The following is an 18,757-nucleotide window of genomic DNA, read 5'->3' on the forward strand; positions in this document are numbered from 1 at the left end:
CGTCGAGACACGCGTCGCGCCGATATCTGGCTGGCTCCTGGATATCCTGGACATGACGGCGTGGGATACGTGGTGTCGTGGGCGCCAGGAAGCACCCGTCACGCGTCGGGGTCGTGAATCACGGAAACAGGAAATCTCGCCCCCGTGACTTCAATCGAAATTATCGCTCGCGAGGACCCGGAACTCTCCCAGGCGCCAGAAACTGTCCTGCTTGTAAACCTTTTTTTTTATTTCCACGCGTAAATCATCTCCCTTGGTACGGTAAATCTTCCTTGTCGCAGGCCCGTGCTATGCTCGGCACCTTTTCGTTTTATGTAGAATGGTATCTTGATCGCAGACCCTTGTTCAAGTAGTAGGAACTTTTGGATTTTTTTTTACGAAAGAACACATGTTAAGGATTTTAGATCTTTTTGATTATTAAAGGGTTTGTTTAAATTAGTTGAGGTATTTATTTATTAGAAAATTACTGTGGATGTTTATACAAATTCATAAATCCTAATTTATAATTAGAATGCGGATATTTATGCAAGTTGTTGAAATATGTATCTTTTCATATTCATTTTCTGTATTACCTACAGCAGACGCGATCCTATTAACCGACATCGACGTAATCTTTTTCTTTTGATTTCGGTCGCGCACAGCGCCTCATGTGTCAGTCAGTCTCTTCGTTCCTTTCGATATATTTGTACATATTATAATAAAGTCTCCCTTTCTTTTATAAACTTTGCAATCCGTTAATCTCTCAAAACTATTCATTATATAAACTATAAATAATTTAACAGGTTATGGATCCAACCATCCTGACAATGCGTAAAATAGTCTGGGAATAAGAATCGTGAAATTTCCGAAAGAGGAGAACCTTCGTTATCCGTGACACACACGTGCTGAAATCGTCATAGTTGATCAGTTCGTCTACGTAAGATTTCTCATTTGTTCAGTGATTCGATATTCAGTATATTAGTTTCACAGTGAAGCGCATATGAATAATTCCACGGAACGAATTTCCGCCTTGGGAAATTCCAGGTGAATACCGTCTTCATAGCGAACGGCGTAAAAGAGATCGTCGACGGTATAAAGACTGAGCCAGTGAATGATGTAAAATGTAGCCAAGAGACGAGCTGCATAGCCAATGAATAATGCAAAAGTCATGTGTATTATTTGTATCACGATTGAATATTCTCAACTAAAGCATTTAGTCATTTGCAATACATTTACATACTGCTGAAATACGAATGAAATTAAGCAGTATACACGAGCAGAAACCGCTTCTAATAGGTTGGTTCTCATGCAAAAGTTCCAGGAATAGCGAATGGATTATAACGCATCAATTTCTCAACACATGGCTAGAATCGAGAACGTGGCTCGTCAGATGAATATTCCTTCTGAGCAACAAACGTGATTATCAAAGTTTGTCAAAGTTTTCTCAAGGAAGTGTCGCGCATGCTCGTTGCCGATGATGTCACAAGACCTCTTGCTGTCATGAGTGTAAAACACAAACCGTCCATGAAGAGTATCGAGAAATCGAAACGTGACGAAACAAAGAGACAAGATACGAAGGAAACTAAATGCTTTTATTGTTAGAAAAAAGGATATTCTATTAAGGACTCCCGGAAGAAATTAAACCCGTATGAAAATCAAATGGATATATCCGAAAATGTGAGTGCGTTTATTGCCTATATAGAAAAGAAAGGAAGAAATAGAAAACCAGCATCAGCATAGTAATCCCAAAATGTCCGTTTTCTGTGCGGTTTTAAGTGAAGAAAAAGAGTGCTTGTCAGAGATACATATGCATGTGTAAGGTTCACGACAGTGGCGCTTCGAGACACGTCACGTTCAGAGGCATATAAAAAAAGGCAAAATGCTTTTTTCAGAAAGCGGGAATTTACTATTTAAAACCTTTTCGTCGGTTATGCGATATGATTCTATGTGCGTCCTTCTTACAATAGTTACCAAAAGGTAGCTCAAGATTCGGTAGTGCAACGCGAATACAGCTTTTTTGAAAGGACAGCATACAGAGAACATTTATTTGAAAGTGCCTGAAAGAGTGAACTCGAATAAGAAAAATGTAGTTCATGTAGAAATGTAATTTAAATAACACATATTTATTCTGATATAATTACAACTCATTATAAATGAGTCAGATGAGATTCGAAAGAATGAGGTGTTCTTTCTCCTTCGATTCGTTATCAGCCAAGAGGACTCGCTTGAATGTTTATATCTTCGACTCTCGGAAATCGGTCCTGCTCAGCTGCCATCATCATCAGTAATCCATTCAGCTCGGTAAATAATTATATCTCTACCTTTATAAACGTGTTATGTTAATATTTCGAACTTAATCAATCGTCGCAGTGCCGGAATTTGAAATTCCCTGAAATTAAAAAAATTTCCTGATATTTTCTGCAAGAGAGTTACAATTGTTTCCATTTTAAGTACACTAGCATGAAGAGTTTAGATTGTTTGCATAATTAAGGATCTTACTCGTTTGACTAATTATATTAATTATTTGTCACAATAAAGCTTACAAACATTACATCTTACATTGTTAACCCATTCTGTAGAAACATGCTATAATTACTATATTTCACATGACACTCTTATTTGGAGTTATTCTAAACAGAATGTTTTCACAGGCTGATAATGGTCGATAGAAATTACTGTTTCGAATTTTATAAATAATCGTGCGATATTTTGAGCTACAATCCCCTAATCGACTTTACCATAATCAGCAATGTACCACAGTACGGTACAATAATTTTCGAGAATCTATCACGAAATTTCAACCTAGAATAGCGTGTAAATGACGTTCGGTCGGTAAATGTCAAAGCTTGTAATCCAATATTTTCGGATGGGATTGTAACCAAGCACCATTACCGGCTGGCTCTTCGGCTTCCAGGAGCCAGAAACGTAGGATCGAACAATGGATACAGGAAACCATAAGTAGATCGAATTATTTTCTTGCGCTCTGTGCATTGGCCTAAGGATGGTTCAGAAAAATAATTTAAATTTTGTGAAAAGAGCATATCTCTCGATTGGAATATCCATTTCGTGGCAATTATTTATATTTGAGATTCGTATTTTATTAATTATATAAGATACATTTAATTGGGAGTTAGGTAGAAATATTAATTGTAGAAAACCTTATAACAGAACATTTTCTGTTTCATCAGTGTTTCATAATTAGGCCGCGGATTTTTATGCAAATTCGTATTCTTATAAACTTAATTAAATAAATGGAGTCTAGGTGGAAATAGAAATTTATTTCATACACTGGATAATCTAATAAATAGCTACTGCACTTTCTATATTTCGTATATTTTTACATATTTTGTGCATTTTCTGTATTCTTGCAATTTCTAATTTCCTGTAAGGACATAAATATTCGCGGTCTACTTATAACGAATCCTAGAATTCACAAAAAAGATTATATCACAGAGCTAAAAATTCTCTGGAAGGCTTTAACTTCGACGAAAATGGTAAACAATTTTGTTCTGTAGCCTTTGACTATTGTTAGTGTTACGTTGTTCGTCTTAAAGGTAAGACTCGGCAGAGTGGTAAAGAATGCTCGTTGATCGTATTTTGGTGCTTCACTCCCTTTTTCGGAACACCATCCGGTTTCGAACGTAGGACGATGGGCGGAGGAGGATGAAAAAAAAGCCTGGTCGTTTCGAGCGGGGCCATTTCCTGCACGAAATACGTTAACATTAGTCACGTCTGGATTTCGTACAACGTTTTACGCTTCGGCTTGCCTGTGTAATCGACTGGCTGAACGCATCGAAAGAAGCTTTATCTTGCTTTTGCGTTGTTCGACATCGACTTGCGGGAGATGATTCATCTTCTTCCGCAAATATATAACTTGTGCTTCACTGTCGCGCTGTCGTCTCTTTTGATGTACTGCAGTTGTTTACAAAGTATAATACCATTGTATTTTGTGTATGATTCTTTTATTAAAACAATGGTGAGGAAGAAAATGGGTACAGAAATATTTTCTTAAAAACGAGGAAAACATCTGCTTCAAATTTCTTTCTGATCCATTCAGATACATAATTCAGCGACAAAAAGTTAGCGTTCTGCGTTTAGTTCCTAATTTTGGGCTACTGTGGAGATCTACCAATAAACCTATTTCCACTGACTAAATCCCTTTTTAAACCTTTTATTCCGATGATATTGATCTTCCGTTTCAAAGTTTGACTCTTTTACAAGGACAAGCGTTTTTTGATCTTTCCTTTAGAAGATTTTCTGATTAACTTTCCATAAACTTACCACATCGATTTTTATTCAAAAAATATTCCGCCAAGAATAATTTCGATGAACCCAGAATTCTTAGCTTCTTTATTATCTCGTTAGTCTTTTAACATACGTGTATCAATAAAGACACGTGCTTTTTGCCATATTCTACATTACCATCTTCTTCTGAAATATGGAGAAAGGATAACACCACCCATCATAAACTTTCCCCGAAATTTTCTTCGAGAAGGGACGTTTTAATGTTACTCTCGGATATTTGCCGCTTTTTCGTGGAAATGCAAGGGTTTCGGAAAGAGGGAAAGGATCGCGCGGCGGATTCGTTAATTTAACGGTTTAAAAGGGCATAGCGATCGAAAGCGATCCACGCGGCGCGGCGGCACAACGCCTGCAGGGTGGTGATCCAGAATGTGCAATTTTAGAAAATATCCCGTTTCAAGGAAGGCGGAAATTACAGGGTGGGAAAAGAAGTCCCTAGAACGGTCCCGAAGGGCCGAAAGTCGTGACGCCACCGTAAATGGCAGCTGTCTGTTCCAAAATCTTCGTCGATAACCTCTTTCTTCCCGCTGAATCCACGCGTATCTCTCGCCCGGAAATTCTTTCTGACCAATCGAGTCGGAATTACCGCGTTTAAACACGTAATCGCGTTCGGTGACTAATTTTAAATTGCTTTAATCGTAAGGTTAGGAGAAAATTCCCGTGATTCCGCGCAATCATCCTGGAATTTCGTCGTTTTAAACGGAAGGACTACAAATAGGTTATGTGAGAAGCTTTTGATATAATTCAAAGGAATCAAGTATAATTTTCTGCCTACATCAAATTTGTTAAACATTAGAATCTAGAAGAAGTTTAAACGACTATAACGAACTAATGTATGTATTATTCATTCTGTTTGCAGATTGAGTATGGTAAATGGTCGGGATGTTGCAACTTTATGACTTTCCGGTCTACAAATGGTGAGTGAAGTTTTAAAAAATACTTGAGTTCTGATATTACGGTGTTTCAATTTGGGAAATTTTCCAGACTCTTTATCATTTTTATGAGCGAATTATGAGCATATTGTTTCTCCCATTTCGTATCACTTTTATGTTGCTGTTTGCAGATCTCTCTACTATTTTCGATATCTTTTATCAGATATATTCCTTATCATGATTCAGTTATTTTGAATCGATAAAATAAATGAAATCTGTTTTTAATGATTTTAAAGAATTAAATAAATCAAAATATCTTTCCCTACTACATATAATTAAAATTTACTTTCTTGCTTTACTTCATACTTTTATTCAGCGGATTCAAATATAGCGTGTATTATAGGTAAAATGATGTAGCTAAAATCTCGAATCGAATCAGTCTTGTTGTGAAAGATTTTGTCTGGCTGATCCCTCGATTAATATTCTTCGTGACCTATCGAAAATCCATTGAATCAATGTCTTTTTCCGTTGAATGATTGTAGCGTTGAATAACGAACATCTGAATGTTTCGTTGCGCCAGCACGAGACTTGAATCCCATTAAAGAATCCAAACAAACCCCTTGCTACCCTCTGAAAAACTTCAGTTTTCATAGTCGATTACGAACGTCCGTCCAAGACACAGTCATCCAGGCGCCAAAAGTCCCATTTTTAAGCTAACCAGCAGATATATAAGGATGTCTCGCCTACACGCTTGGAAAATATAGAATACTGAAGAAACGCAGGTATCATCTTACATATTGAAACAGCTAAACGAGACGTTTAAGCTTCCTTGCTTGATCAATAATACATCCTGATGTTTTCGGTTGCTTGAAGATTGGAATCTGCTGCAGCGCAACAATACGATTATAAAGACATTATTTTAGAAATAGTTTAAGGATTTATAAACAAGGAAGACTCAACGACGCTGAATTTTTCGGAATTGGCATACTTTTCTTTCTTTTCTTAAACGCAGCGCCTTTTATCGTTTTATTGCTTGCGAACCGTTAATCGGACAACGGAATGTCGCATGCAGTCGCTTCAAGGCCTGTCGCTACCTGATGTGACCGGTACATAGGGATTAGGCTCCTCTTTCTTCGAAACATGCACTCACCAATTACTTATTCTTTCTCCATTTCGAGAAAATGCCAAGTCAGAAAATTCGAGTGTCCACCGCCAACAACTTGCCTAATTCTAATCATTTTTTCTATCATTAATCTGTAATAGAACTTCAACAAATAAACACGTATTTTTTCTACAAGTTACCGCGCCTGTCTTGTTTTTTCTGAACTGCCCTTACGCTTTAAAATGGCTCGATTGCATTAAATTACACTTCGATGTAGCCGGATAAAAGTTCGCGTGAACGATCTCTCGTACTACAACAGAATAGTTTAAAATCTTTTGGTGAACTTAGACTGTCGGTTCGTTACGGAGCGATCGTTATCGTCGTCGATATTATTATTATCTATATTTTTGTCAATATTTAAGGTTCTCAACAGCATCGAACGTAAGGGACTCTTTGGAGTTTAGATCTAGGCGATCAATATATGTACATATATTGTCAATAAAAAGAACTCTGAAATATTAACAATAATATCGATCATACGAACGCTCTTTTAGAGTAATTTGACGCTGTTATTACTATTATAATATCCCAAAAGGATTTGGTAATTGTATAAGACTCTTTCATCATTGCTTCTTTAGTAAATCTATATAATATCATGAACGTAATGTCATCTCTTTTACGCCAACATCATAAGTGTGTAAATTTTCACTTTTTTTATTACAAGAATAGATCGAATGTTTTTTTCTTGTTCTTAATTATATAGATTAAAAAGATGAGTAAATAATGGTACGATTAGTTATATAATGTGCAACCCCATATTTTTTTAATTTTTATAGGGTGCCCTATATGTCGTTAACCGTATAACCGTTAATTTAAAAACCGTATACTTTTCTTGTCGTATGTTTTACAATTTTTGTTTGAAAAATTTAAAACGCTGGACTTGTTCATCAATGTGAATTGCATTCTGTAAAGACTACAGTCTGGTGTAACGTTATATCACAAAGAGTAATCGAGGCTTAATTTTTTGAAGATTTTTAATCGTTGCTCCGTTGTGAATATTTCCATTATAAATTTTCAAAAAACAAACATTACAAAAACAAAAATTTAAAACATAATAAGAGTCTATAATGTCTTATATAATCTGTCGAATCGCATGTTCTTGATATTGATATTGATGACATAAGAGAGACTTATATTTAATTGATATAACTATATAAATACATAATTTCATCTGCAAATTTTCTCTAACACATAACACGTCCAGTACGAATTCGATATACATATGCATATAGTACATATAAGTAAATATATATAGAGGTCGAGTATATATATACGAAAAAGAATGTGCTTCTGTGTGACGAAATCGATATATACACATGCATATATCGAGCGGCCTACGATCGGCAAAAAAAATTAAAAAAAATTTCGTCATTGAGGTTGGAATTGTAACGCGTTAACGTAGCATTGAACTCGTTAAGATTCATCCGTTTAACGTGTCTCTCGGCACAATTTCACCATGAACCTACCAGGTTAAACGCTGCTGCTATTTATTACTCTGTCAAGCTGTTTCCATAACTAGTCAGTCCCACGTTAGATTTAAACGTCTATCTCGAGAAAGGGAACTTGGCCTTTTCTAACGTCCCATTAAACAATACCGCGACCATGCAGCCTGGCATTACACGGAATGATCGTGGCGCAGGAGAAAAATTTTCCGAGTTTGCACCTTGCGGTAATTATAGTTGAACGACGAGGGAAAAGGCAGCTTAACTACCGTCGAAGGAGGAACACGCTGCCTTCACGGAGGAGGTCTACTCTCGGGCCTGTAATCTCGAGCAATTACGTAGTTTGTGCACCTCCCATTAGACAGGTTCTACCTAGTCGTGGAGACATCGTGTCTTGCTCCTCTCTGTGTGCAGTGCACGTATAGCCGCCTTGTTGCGTTCGTACGATGGAACAAGTAGTAGCATTCTCTACGAGCTGTATCTAACGATCTTCTATAAGGGAGAGGCAAGACAATGATAGGCCAGAAAAGACACGCGAATGAGCTATACCCGCTTAATTGACGGTTCCGTACAAAGTATAACAATTAGAGACGCGTAAATCAACGCCCACCAGCAAAGTGCGCACGTGTTTCCGTTTAACACGGCGACTGCCACGCGAATTTTCGATATTTTTCCCTGAGAATTGCAATAGATTGAAATATACTATAGTATATTTTCCGAGCAGAATGAATTTTTATCTTTATATTCAAGAAGCGATATGTAAGAAATTTTAAGTATAATAATAGGTCGGTAGTTAATAGTAATAGTAAAATAATGGATATAAGAACATGATAAGTAAGCTGTATGATATTACTTAAAATTATTTAAAATACCGTTTCTTAAATATAAGATGAAAAATCTATTTGCCTGGAAACCCTTACAGGGCACTGTGAGTTCTTCGCATCGTTGAAAATTGTTTGGTCTATGAAATTTATCTTACTTCGATTGCTCTAAAAAATTGAATAGAACGTGGATTACGGATAACGATCGTGGCAATCAATGTGTCAAACGTGACGATTCGTGAGGCGATGCAACGCCTACTTTCGGACCGTTTAGTTTGCTGCCAGTCGAAAGCGCGCGAATCGTTTCGATTTCGATTTCTTTCTCAAATGTTCCGCCTTTCTTCACCACGTACAAAGACACACGCAGGAAAGTTTCTTCACGAAGAAACTGAGGTAAGCGGTGATATTTTCGGATTTACCAGCGAATAAAGTCCGGGATTTGCGAGCGTTTTGCGCGTGTTTTTGGGGCAGAGAGACATGCTTGCATCGGAATTAAAATGGATCAACGTAAAACTTTGGGAGATTCGTGGAGGTGATCGTGACCATGAATCTACTCAGGGATCATAGAATTTTTGGGAATATGGATATTTATAAAATACAAACTTTGTAAGGTATTATGAAAATCGTGAAACGAGAGGACGCATCATTAGCGGCATTAATGGGCGTTCATTTTGCGGCCCATTTTGTCCCGGCAGGCTAGAATTATCGTGAGTTCCACGTGGAAGGATGGAATCAGTCTGGGAATAGATGCGAAGGGCAGCGCGCGCGCGCGCTCGATAATTTCGTTAAGTATATCCCTTTACGGAGGTCGACCAGAAAATGGCCTCCGATTAATTTTTCACGGGACCTTAAGGAGGAGTTGCGTTATTGCTGGCTCTTAAAATAGCATAGGTTGAAAGTACGTTCCGTTGGATGTTTTCTGGATCGTTATAAAATATAACTTATAACTTTATAAAGCTGCGTTCTAATCATTTGAAAAAATTCACATTTCATCATTCAGCTATAATTATGTAGAATAGAAAACTGTGATGTTTTCTATAATGCTTTAAAAGTATTTTTATGAAAAATTCGCATATTAGGATTTATTATAAATCCTAATTTATTAGGATTTATAAATTTATTAGGATTTATTATAAATCCTAATATGCGAAATTTTATGCATTTATGGAAAATTTGGCAGTGCTGTGTATTTATTACGATATTTAATAATAATAAATAGAAATTAAATAGAAATAAATTGCATAAATATCCCCACTTTAATTACAAATTAGATTTATGTATTAGGATCATGTTGCATTTTTTTTTATTCGGAAGATCGTTTCAATTCAGAACGTCATTGTTAGGAATTACTAATTACAAATTGTTACAGATGTTAACATAAATTGCTCAATTATCTACAATTCTCAATTTCTACGAATCGAACGATGATTATATTGGAATTATTAGCATTTACGTATTCGGAACTTTATATATTGGTTTCACTTTAGCAGATCGTTTCAATCGAAAACATTTTCATTAGAGATTGAAAATGTTGCAAAAGTAGACACAGATCGCACAATTACATACAGTTATCAATTTCTATGATTTTTAAGAGAAGAAATTTAAATTAATGAAAAGCTAACTGTAACACAGAGCTCCTGTAATAGTGCCGACCGGTAGGCATACCTGTCGACCAGATTGCTTTTCGTCCAACCGTAAACGAAACGCGTTATTCTCTCTGGGTGCTTGTGCAAATAAAGTACAAACTATAAGCCGAATCGCGATGCAAATGAACGCGGTATCCCGGTCGTGAAAAATTTTTATACCAGCCATGTGTGATCGATCAACCTTTCGCTGCTATAAAGCAAAAAAATACGCAGTTGGTTGCAAGTGCGTGAAATTTTTTTCGGCGGGCGTTATCGAATGCATAAAATCGATACTGTACGTTATATCAAACGTATAATAATAAAGAAAAAAGATAGAAACATGAAAAAAGGAGACAAAAGATAGGAGACGACAAAGAGGTGTCGCGAGATCGGTATTGTTATATGTGACTAATTAAATGAATTGAACGATAAGGAGGGAAAAATGGATAGGGCAGGTGAGGCAACGTATAACCCGCAAAAAAAGTTGGTATCGTTGCTTAGTGACACGTGTGCCATGACACATGGGATCTTTATGATGTCACCCTTTCGTTTTTCAGCTCGATTTGCTTAGGTCTGAGGGGCGGTCTTCGTAAAAAACGCCGTTGAAATTTATACAGCTAGATTTTGTTCTGGTCTGGTAAATATGCAACGCTGTATAACGCGATTTTATGATGGCATATCGCGCTTGCAGCGTGTATGAATTTTATATTGCGTTTTAGACGACGCACCAGGGAATACGATCTCTCGCATGATCGATTCGAGATCGGTGAATTTTTTTTATTTAACATAGAGACCTGGAAATGAAAAATTTTGAATTTTTTAACAATATACATACACATATGTACATATATGATGCGATAAATAAATAAAGTAATATGTTGTTAGATATTTAAAATTTTGGAGAATCGAAGATACAATAGCTTGGAAATTTGAAACTTGAAAATTCGTGAATTTGAAATTTAACATTAGTAGTATTATTAAATAACAGTAAAATATAAATATGTTATAATTTGTTTTATGAAATTTTACTGAAGCTAACATCTTTCAGCAGATTTTCCAAACTTTTAACATACCTAAATACGATTTTAACTTGAAAAAATTTCTCCGCATCTATATTCTATTACACACAAAGTATACAATAGCGATCATTAGAATTACAATGAAGAAAACTACCGCATTGCGTCGTTCTCGTTCTAACCACTATAGGCGCGTCAGGATTAACATCGAAATCAAATCCTCTTAGCAGACGAACTTAAAGAACAGGTAATTCGATTCTTTGTGAATTTAAATGATTTATCAGCACGAGACGATCGATGCTTTTCGTGCATAATAAACCGATACGATCGATTAGTTTTCAACCAAAGATATTAAGTTTCTCATTAATTTCATCAGGTAGGTCGTCATTTAACACTACTTCGTCTAATCTATAATCCGATCTGCATATAATATCTCGACTCGTCATTAATATAAGATATATCATCGACTGATTATCGAGTTATGTTGTTGTTGTATCCACCAGGCATTTGAATAACAATATTCAACCATTAGCATTAGACGGTTTAGCTTTTGTGCCACCAAACGAACTGTTATGTAAATTCAACTAGGTTATGACGCGTCACGATATTAAACGGATTTTACGATTCATTTAACCGACTTAACTCATGCTCGGGACGATTGTTGAAGTCACTGTGAAATTAAAGATGATGCTTTGTTTCGATTGTTATAACTTGCGTTACCAAAGTGTGAAAATTGGAGGAAAAAGAGAGTAATAGAAAAAAGAGATTATGTACTATCGTTTCTTCTTCTCGAATTTTTATAGATATCTTTTATTAAATTTATTTTTCGGAATATATAAAATTCTTTCTGGTATATGACCTTATATTTCTGATCTGTATGGAAAATAAATTAGAAATAACTTTAGCGTTGTTTGATGTTTTCTGTCAATTTTATTTCTAGTACAAGAGATCTAGATTCCTAAGATATGTCGGTCCAAAATCTTTTTTACTATTATCCGAATTTTATTCTCTCCATCTCTTAGCCACTACACCGCATTTGAAACTAAAGTTATCACAGTAGACTTGTGAAATTCAAATTCAAATGCAACGTGTCTGCACCATATAACACTACCTACTCACTTACTCTAATGGAGACAAAATTTATCGCAAAATACGTAAGTAGGTAGAACGGTGCAGCTAGCGTTCAATAAATACAAAATTCACGTCCAATTGAACGCTGATGTTTTCCTTCGACACTCCACTTACTCCCACCCATATAGAATTCCCATTACGATACCTATTCAGGCCCAAGAAAAGAGAAACATAGAAACGATACACTCGCGGATAGGCCATAAACCTCGCTAAATAAAGCGAGTATCGATCGTAAGGTCCTAGAGCAAAGTGGAAGGGCCGCAGGATGTAAATTCTGCGCTAGGAGACATATAGAATTCCGACATCTGCCTTCCTGGTATTTTGCCCTCGACCCGGGTGGCTTTCAGCCGTTCTATCTCTCTATCGTTCACCTTCTATCCTTCGTTTCGATGCCGGCTCTATGGGCCAACGTAGCAAAATAATCGAGAAATCGAGCTCTATTAGCATCGGAAGCGTACTGGCACGGAGCTCAGGAAAAAAGTCGATGGAAAGGGTGGCCTAGAACAGCTACGAAATAGCTGCATCGAAATCAGTTCCCTGTACGGGGAAGAAGTCTCTTCTTTCCTTGGCCTCTCTTGTGAGAATGCGGACGGCCGCGAAATCGCATATAAATTAAGCTTTCAACATTTTCGGTTGGACCCTTTGTCGGGTTCGCGGCCATTTTGCTCATGGTCACTCGGGGGAATCAGGAAAGAAATCTAGATTGTGGATGTCGAGAAATCGGGTCGTACCATTCGCTACTTTTTCGTGTCGTATGCTGGATCGTGAATCTAAGTGCTGATAGATTTGAAAATTATAAGCGGTGGGATTGCAAGGTTACGCGATGGGGTTTCAGAGAATGGAAGATTTAGGTGGGGTAGGGAATGGCGTCCCTGGTTTTGGAAAATGTAAGATTTTAGTCCTATTTTTAGTGTAATTTTAACGGCCATTTCAACTTTAACGAGGTATGCAGAATTGGCACGACTTTTGTTAATTACGAAAATGAAATAAGGATCAATGTTTTATAATTATGGTCAGCGGTTCATAGTAAATCAGCGTTTCATGTTTATCGTCTTCGTTCAATTTTGTATTCTACGTTTTATTAATTGGACTATGAATCTTTATTTTCATTGATAACTTATTCGTTCGAATGTTAAGTAGAACCATGTAGTATCCTTTACGGGAAGAAAATTAACAAGGAGAATTTCTCGACATAGGAAATTTTCTCTCTCTCTCTAAATTTTTTAATATTTCTAGATATTTCAATAACTATGTATTTTCGTTGGAGATTCTTCAAAATTATTTCTTGCATTATTATTCAAAATCATCGTATAATAACTTTTATCAAATTTACAAATCATTTACAAAGAATCGAATATTCATGGGTACAAAATATAGCAAGGAAACACCTTTTCACAGAAAATAGCGGAGCAGTAGATTGACTGGTCAAACAAAGCGGCTCAACCATCAAGGTCAAGTGATTAAATTTTTTAAATGGAACAAAGAGCGCATTGTGTATCGCGTTAGAGTTAATAACGATTGATCGAGCGATCGGCGTTCCATGTCACGATCGAGGAACGTCGATACATGAGGTTGCTGGCCAGGATATCGCGTGATTACGTAGAAGCCTGCTGATAGAAAACATCTCGATGACGTACTTGAATTCAAAGTCTTTAAGTTCAGCTGACTCATAACAGGTGAACGGTGAACACATGTGTCTTCGATCTTACTAAGCTGCCAGCCTGGCTGGTTTTGAAATTGTCTGTGCATCATGTGCCTTATCCTTTCATTCGATAGATTAATACACGTTTCCTTGGTCAGTTATTTCTCTACTTGTTTAACGAACGGAAGGTGCTTCAAAGATGTAACAGGACAGCTCGATGCTTAAATGGCAAGTGGAAGCGTGAAGGATTATCGTCTAGTAGTTAGTACAGAGGGAGCATGTTGGTCTGTAGTCGGCAGTTTATGTTAATCTATGCGTAATGACTGTATTTTTTAATTTATGTTACTTTTAAGGGGGTGTCCTGAATTAGAATGTTCTAAAACAGCATCTTTTTGTGATTTTTTTAGAAGGAAGAGAAAGAAATGAAGTTATTGAATTTTGAGGTATGGTTTTATATATATTTAACGAATAGAAAAAATTTTTTTAAAGTAAAAAAAAAATTATGACAGATTTCTAAGCATATTCATGGGCTGCAGTTTTTAATCGGCGGGAAAGATCCACCTCGTAATTCTTGACCGAAACAAAAAACCAAAAAAGGATTAAATTATTATATATCTTTCTTCTCGATGAACTAAAAAAGTTCGTCAAAAAGTTTATTGAAATAATAGTTGTAGCACCTTAAAGTTTATTTTTCTTTTTATAAAACACATTTTTTCTTTAAACCCGCCAAAATTTTTAATTTCACACTATTTTCTGCCATTTTTTTAGTTCATCGAGAAGAAAAGTATATAATTTAATCCTTTTTTGGTCTTTTGCTTCGGTCAAGAATTACGAGGAGGATCTTCCTCGCCGATTAAAAACTGTAGCCCATGAAATAGGCTTAGAAATCTGTTATAACTTTTTTCTTACTTTAAATATATGTAGTATCGGAAAAGGATAGGATTAGGATAATTTAGATTTGTAAAATTCTCCTAATACTATTTATTTAAGATAAATAAAAATACTAGAGATTAATTGGACAGAGAACGATAAATGTTCAACTTGAACTAAACGCAAGAATCTTATTCTACTCAAATCACTCTCGCAACTCTATAACTCTAACAACTCGATCTCTCTACAACGCTAGCAACTCAGGCAACTCCGCAATTCTCACTGACTCTCTCAACTCTACAATTCTACTCTTCGGCTTCTCAACTAACACTGTTTTTAGCGTCTCTTTGTCTTTTCCCGTCCTATCGGACACGTGTCCCGAAACGCCCGTGGCCAGGGTCACGCAGACCTTTTCCACGAAACTGTTCATGTACCCGACGATGCCGCGGCTCTCGCGACATTGTTTACGGTTTGGCCGATATCTTAGGGCTTTTGTCCACGATACTACATATATATAAAACCATACCTCAAAATTCAATAACTTCATTTCTTTCTTTCCCTTCTAAAAAAAATCACGAAAAGACGCTGTTTTAGAACATTCTAATTCAGGACACCCCCTTAAGTGAGATTCCATATTACAAAGAACGATAGATTGTTGTGTTAGTATTCGATCATTTTAATTTCTTTTTAGAACTTTAATTTCGATTTTTCTTTCTTCTTAAATGGTACCGACAAAATGGTACAATGAAATTTCAGTGTCATTTGATATTATGATTTATTTTATAAAGATTGACAATTTCAATAATGAGTTCATTCATCTTCTTAATTAGCAGATTAAAAAGATTATTACGTCTTCTTTAAAAAATTTAAAAGAATAGTAATTCGAGTGTAATAGAATTTTAAGCTACGTTAAATTTGAACATAATTTATAAAGAATTTGGGAAAATATCGTGAGTATGTTGCTGCAAGACATCCAGCAGATTGGAAGGTTTTTGTTTTCTTCTTCTTTGCTGCCATACACATTGTATTCGTGACTTACCGATGCAGCCTGCATGACTAGCAGCGAACCCCTCGTAATGCAGGTTAATCGATGCACCGACCCGTGTAAAACACCAACAGGAGAAGCTGTGTTATGCAGTAGACACAACAAAATGCAGTCAACGGAGTTTTTCTTATGTAACCATTTCCCTTTTGTTTCTTCGTCTACATATTTTCTGTTTCCGAGTTGGCACGAGTCTACTTGATCGTATGATCTTGGAACTCTACGTTAAATTTTTATTCGAAGATTCTTGTCTTATCCTTTTCTCTAAAGTAGTGGAACATTAATCATTAACACATCGTCTACAACGGTAGTCATCGGTAATTCAATTAATTTTTAATTTTAATTTAATTTTATTAACTTTTTAATTAATAAATAAATATAATAATGTTAATAATTTAATTTTATTAATTTTTTTGGGCGGTTAAAATAACAAATTTCACGAATCAAACAATTTTCAACGATATGAATGACTTAGATAGTATTGTCAAAGAAAAAGTGCACAAAGATAATATAATAATTTGCGAAAGTTGAATGTTATGGTTTAGTATACTTCAACCTATCGTAGCTTCCAGGGTAAAATATATGACATTCGCGCAGCAGTCGCGTGATAGCGATTAAGTACTTGAATATAGTTTTAGATGAAAAATTATTTACGTAGAGTGATTCGTATGTTCTTAAAGCGCGCTCGAGGTCAGAAAGCGCTTCGTTTAGTATCAGAAAATACATGGATTAATATAATACATTATGATACATAAAGCTTCGGTTCATCAGCATAAACTCAAGCATCTGCACGCGATCATTTTTTCTATAAAAGGAAGCGTAACTTTATCGGCAGAAGGGTCATTAGAAGCATCGACAGGAGGTGTTTCGATTCGGTTGAGATTCTTTATGATAGTCGAGCACTCATGAATTTTAATATTTCATCGAAGCAACCCTTTTTCCGTGGAACCATCATCAGAACGATTCAACGAAACTCGAATATCACGGTGCCATTATAATTTTCGCGCATTTGAATATCAGCTTGTCGTAAACGGGAGGGTTTGTAAGATGTGCTACCTTCGACCAGATGTCTTTTTACATTATTGGATCGTAATGACTCGCGAAAAAAAAAATGGTATAACTAATGAAAGTAAATTCTGTAAGAAGGGCGCAACGCGCTCTGTTAACGCTTTATTGTGTCTAAACGGACGAAATGGTGCCATTAAAATTTCCTGCATCCTTTACGTTCACCCTAACGGATACATACGAAGTTTATTAGTGCAAGTCACTATGGGAAGACATCCAGATTGTTGGACAAGTCAGAGTAAGAGGACAAACGTTCGACGATCAACCTTTTCTCTTATTTATTGATTGATGGCTTGTAAAAGGGTCCCTATTTTGTTGGGATGTTTAGTCATGCAGAATAGTAGCGGAGGACAATGTTCCGTTTATGTATGCTCACGGTTTTTTTCTCGAGCAGTAAAAGTTTCTGGCGAGAATCGAATCGTGTGTGCGTAACGGTTGGATACTTTGGTATTGAAGCTTAGGTTGGCGATTGTGAGAACAAATTCTTTTTTCTTTTTGGTGTTATTAAAAATTATTTAATTGGAGCCATAAGGGAGAAATACCTAACAATGCATTTTGATCAGGTTGGCTGCAATGGCCAACAGTAACCATTACGTTTTACTAAATTTTTTAGGACGAATAAAATAAGAAAAATTGTATGGACGAACAAATTTTCAACGACGTAGGTGATTACGCGTTAGATAATATTGTCAGAGAAATGGATGCACAAGTGCGGTATAATATTTTGCAAAAATTAATATTTATGGCTTGGTATATTTCGATTAATTGCGATTTCCAGGATAAGAAATTCACGTGGTAGTCAATGTGTTAACATTACTGTTGTAACAGAGACAATATCGATGTATCGATTCATTTTCGTAATTTTTATTTTACTAAAGTCTCTAACAAATTATTTGATATCCGTAATAACACTTCGCGCAATAATCTTTCAAACACGCATCTAATTTACCAAAAACCTCTTTCTCTTCTCGCAAGTCTTTTATATAGCCGACATTACCTATGGAAAAGTGCAAATGCAGAAATCGCTTGTTCATAAATTAATCGAACCACACGACGGTATCGTTTTACGAAGGTGTCAAGTACATCGTCCAGTGTTCGAGTGTGGCGCTGTACATATACATGCATGTATAATAAATCTGAGGGAAACTGGCGGCTTGTTTGGTTCACCAAAAGAGATGGATATGTCGAAAATCAGCTATCAACAGAGCCATCCTAATTCACCTGTTCTCTCCCTGTTACACCCTCTTTACCCACATGTGTGCATGCGTACGTTGTCTTCCATAAATTGGCCTTTAACAAAGCTTCTGTCCATGGTATGCATAAACAGGCGAAAGAAGAGAAGCCTCTCGCTCATCTGCCGACAAAAACGAGAGCGAGAGAGCTTTAACCATAATTTAATAACCGATTCGGCCTTTTAGTTTTGAGACGGCCCGCGAACAGAGAAGGAGAATAAAGAGGCCCCGTGGTTGCTGCCGTTGGAAACAAGTTTAAAGCCTGAAACGGCCTCATAAATAAGCCCCGCCGGAATTACAATAATCCGATCCAATTAAAGCGGAAATTTATAGTCGCAAAAAGCGTAGACGCGTCCCCCGCCAGCGATTTGCATTTGGAAATTTGCAAGCGTAATTTCGAATTTGCTTAATAGCCCCGCCGTTTTCAATCCTTTCCCCCTGCGTCTACGACATCTACGTGTTCCTTCTTGGTTAATCGCGCGATAGATTTCATTTTCATACATCGTTATATTATACATTCGTCGATGATACGTGCACTATCTCGTATGTATGTATA

The 18,757-nt window shown here is 36.3% G+C and overlaps 1 protein-coding gene across 5 annotated transcripts in view; it reads left to right on the forward strand.

Annotated features, from left to right (window-relative positions):
• Positions 1-535: 535 nt before the first annotated feature.
• Positions 536-18,757, forward strand: part of LOC126922423 (uncharacterized) — a 242,478-nt gene continuing 224,256 nt past the window's right edge. For 3 of the 5 annotated variants that reach the window (XR_007712728.1, XR_007712730.1, XM_050735002.1), the window contains exons 1-2: positions 630-2,280; positions 5,141-5,198. Coding sequence is in view for 2 of the 5 variants with exons in the window: in XM_050735002.1 (XP_050590959.1) it covers positions 2,209-2,280; positions 5,141-5,198 (130 nt within the window). In the remaining 3 variants the exon portion in view is untranslated. Of the gene's footprint in view, positions 2,281-5,140; positions 5,199-18,757 lie in introns of all 5 variants that reach the window. The other 2 variants (XM_050735003.1, XR_007712729.1) reach the window with 2 other exon arrangements.

The sequence above is a fragment of the Bombus affinis genome, chromosome 12, assembly GCF_024516045.1.
Source record: "Bombus affinis isolate iyBomAffi1 chromosome 12, iyBomAffi1.2, whole genome shotgun sequence".
NCBI lineage: Eukaryota > Metazoa > Arthropoda > Insecta > Hymenoptera > Apidae > Bombus > Bombus affinis.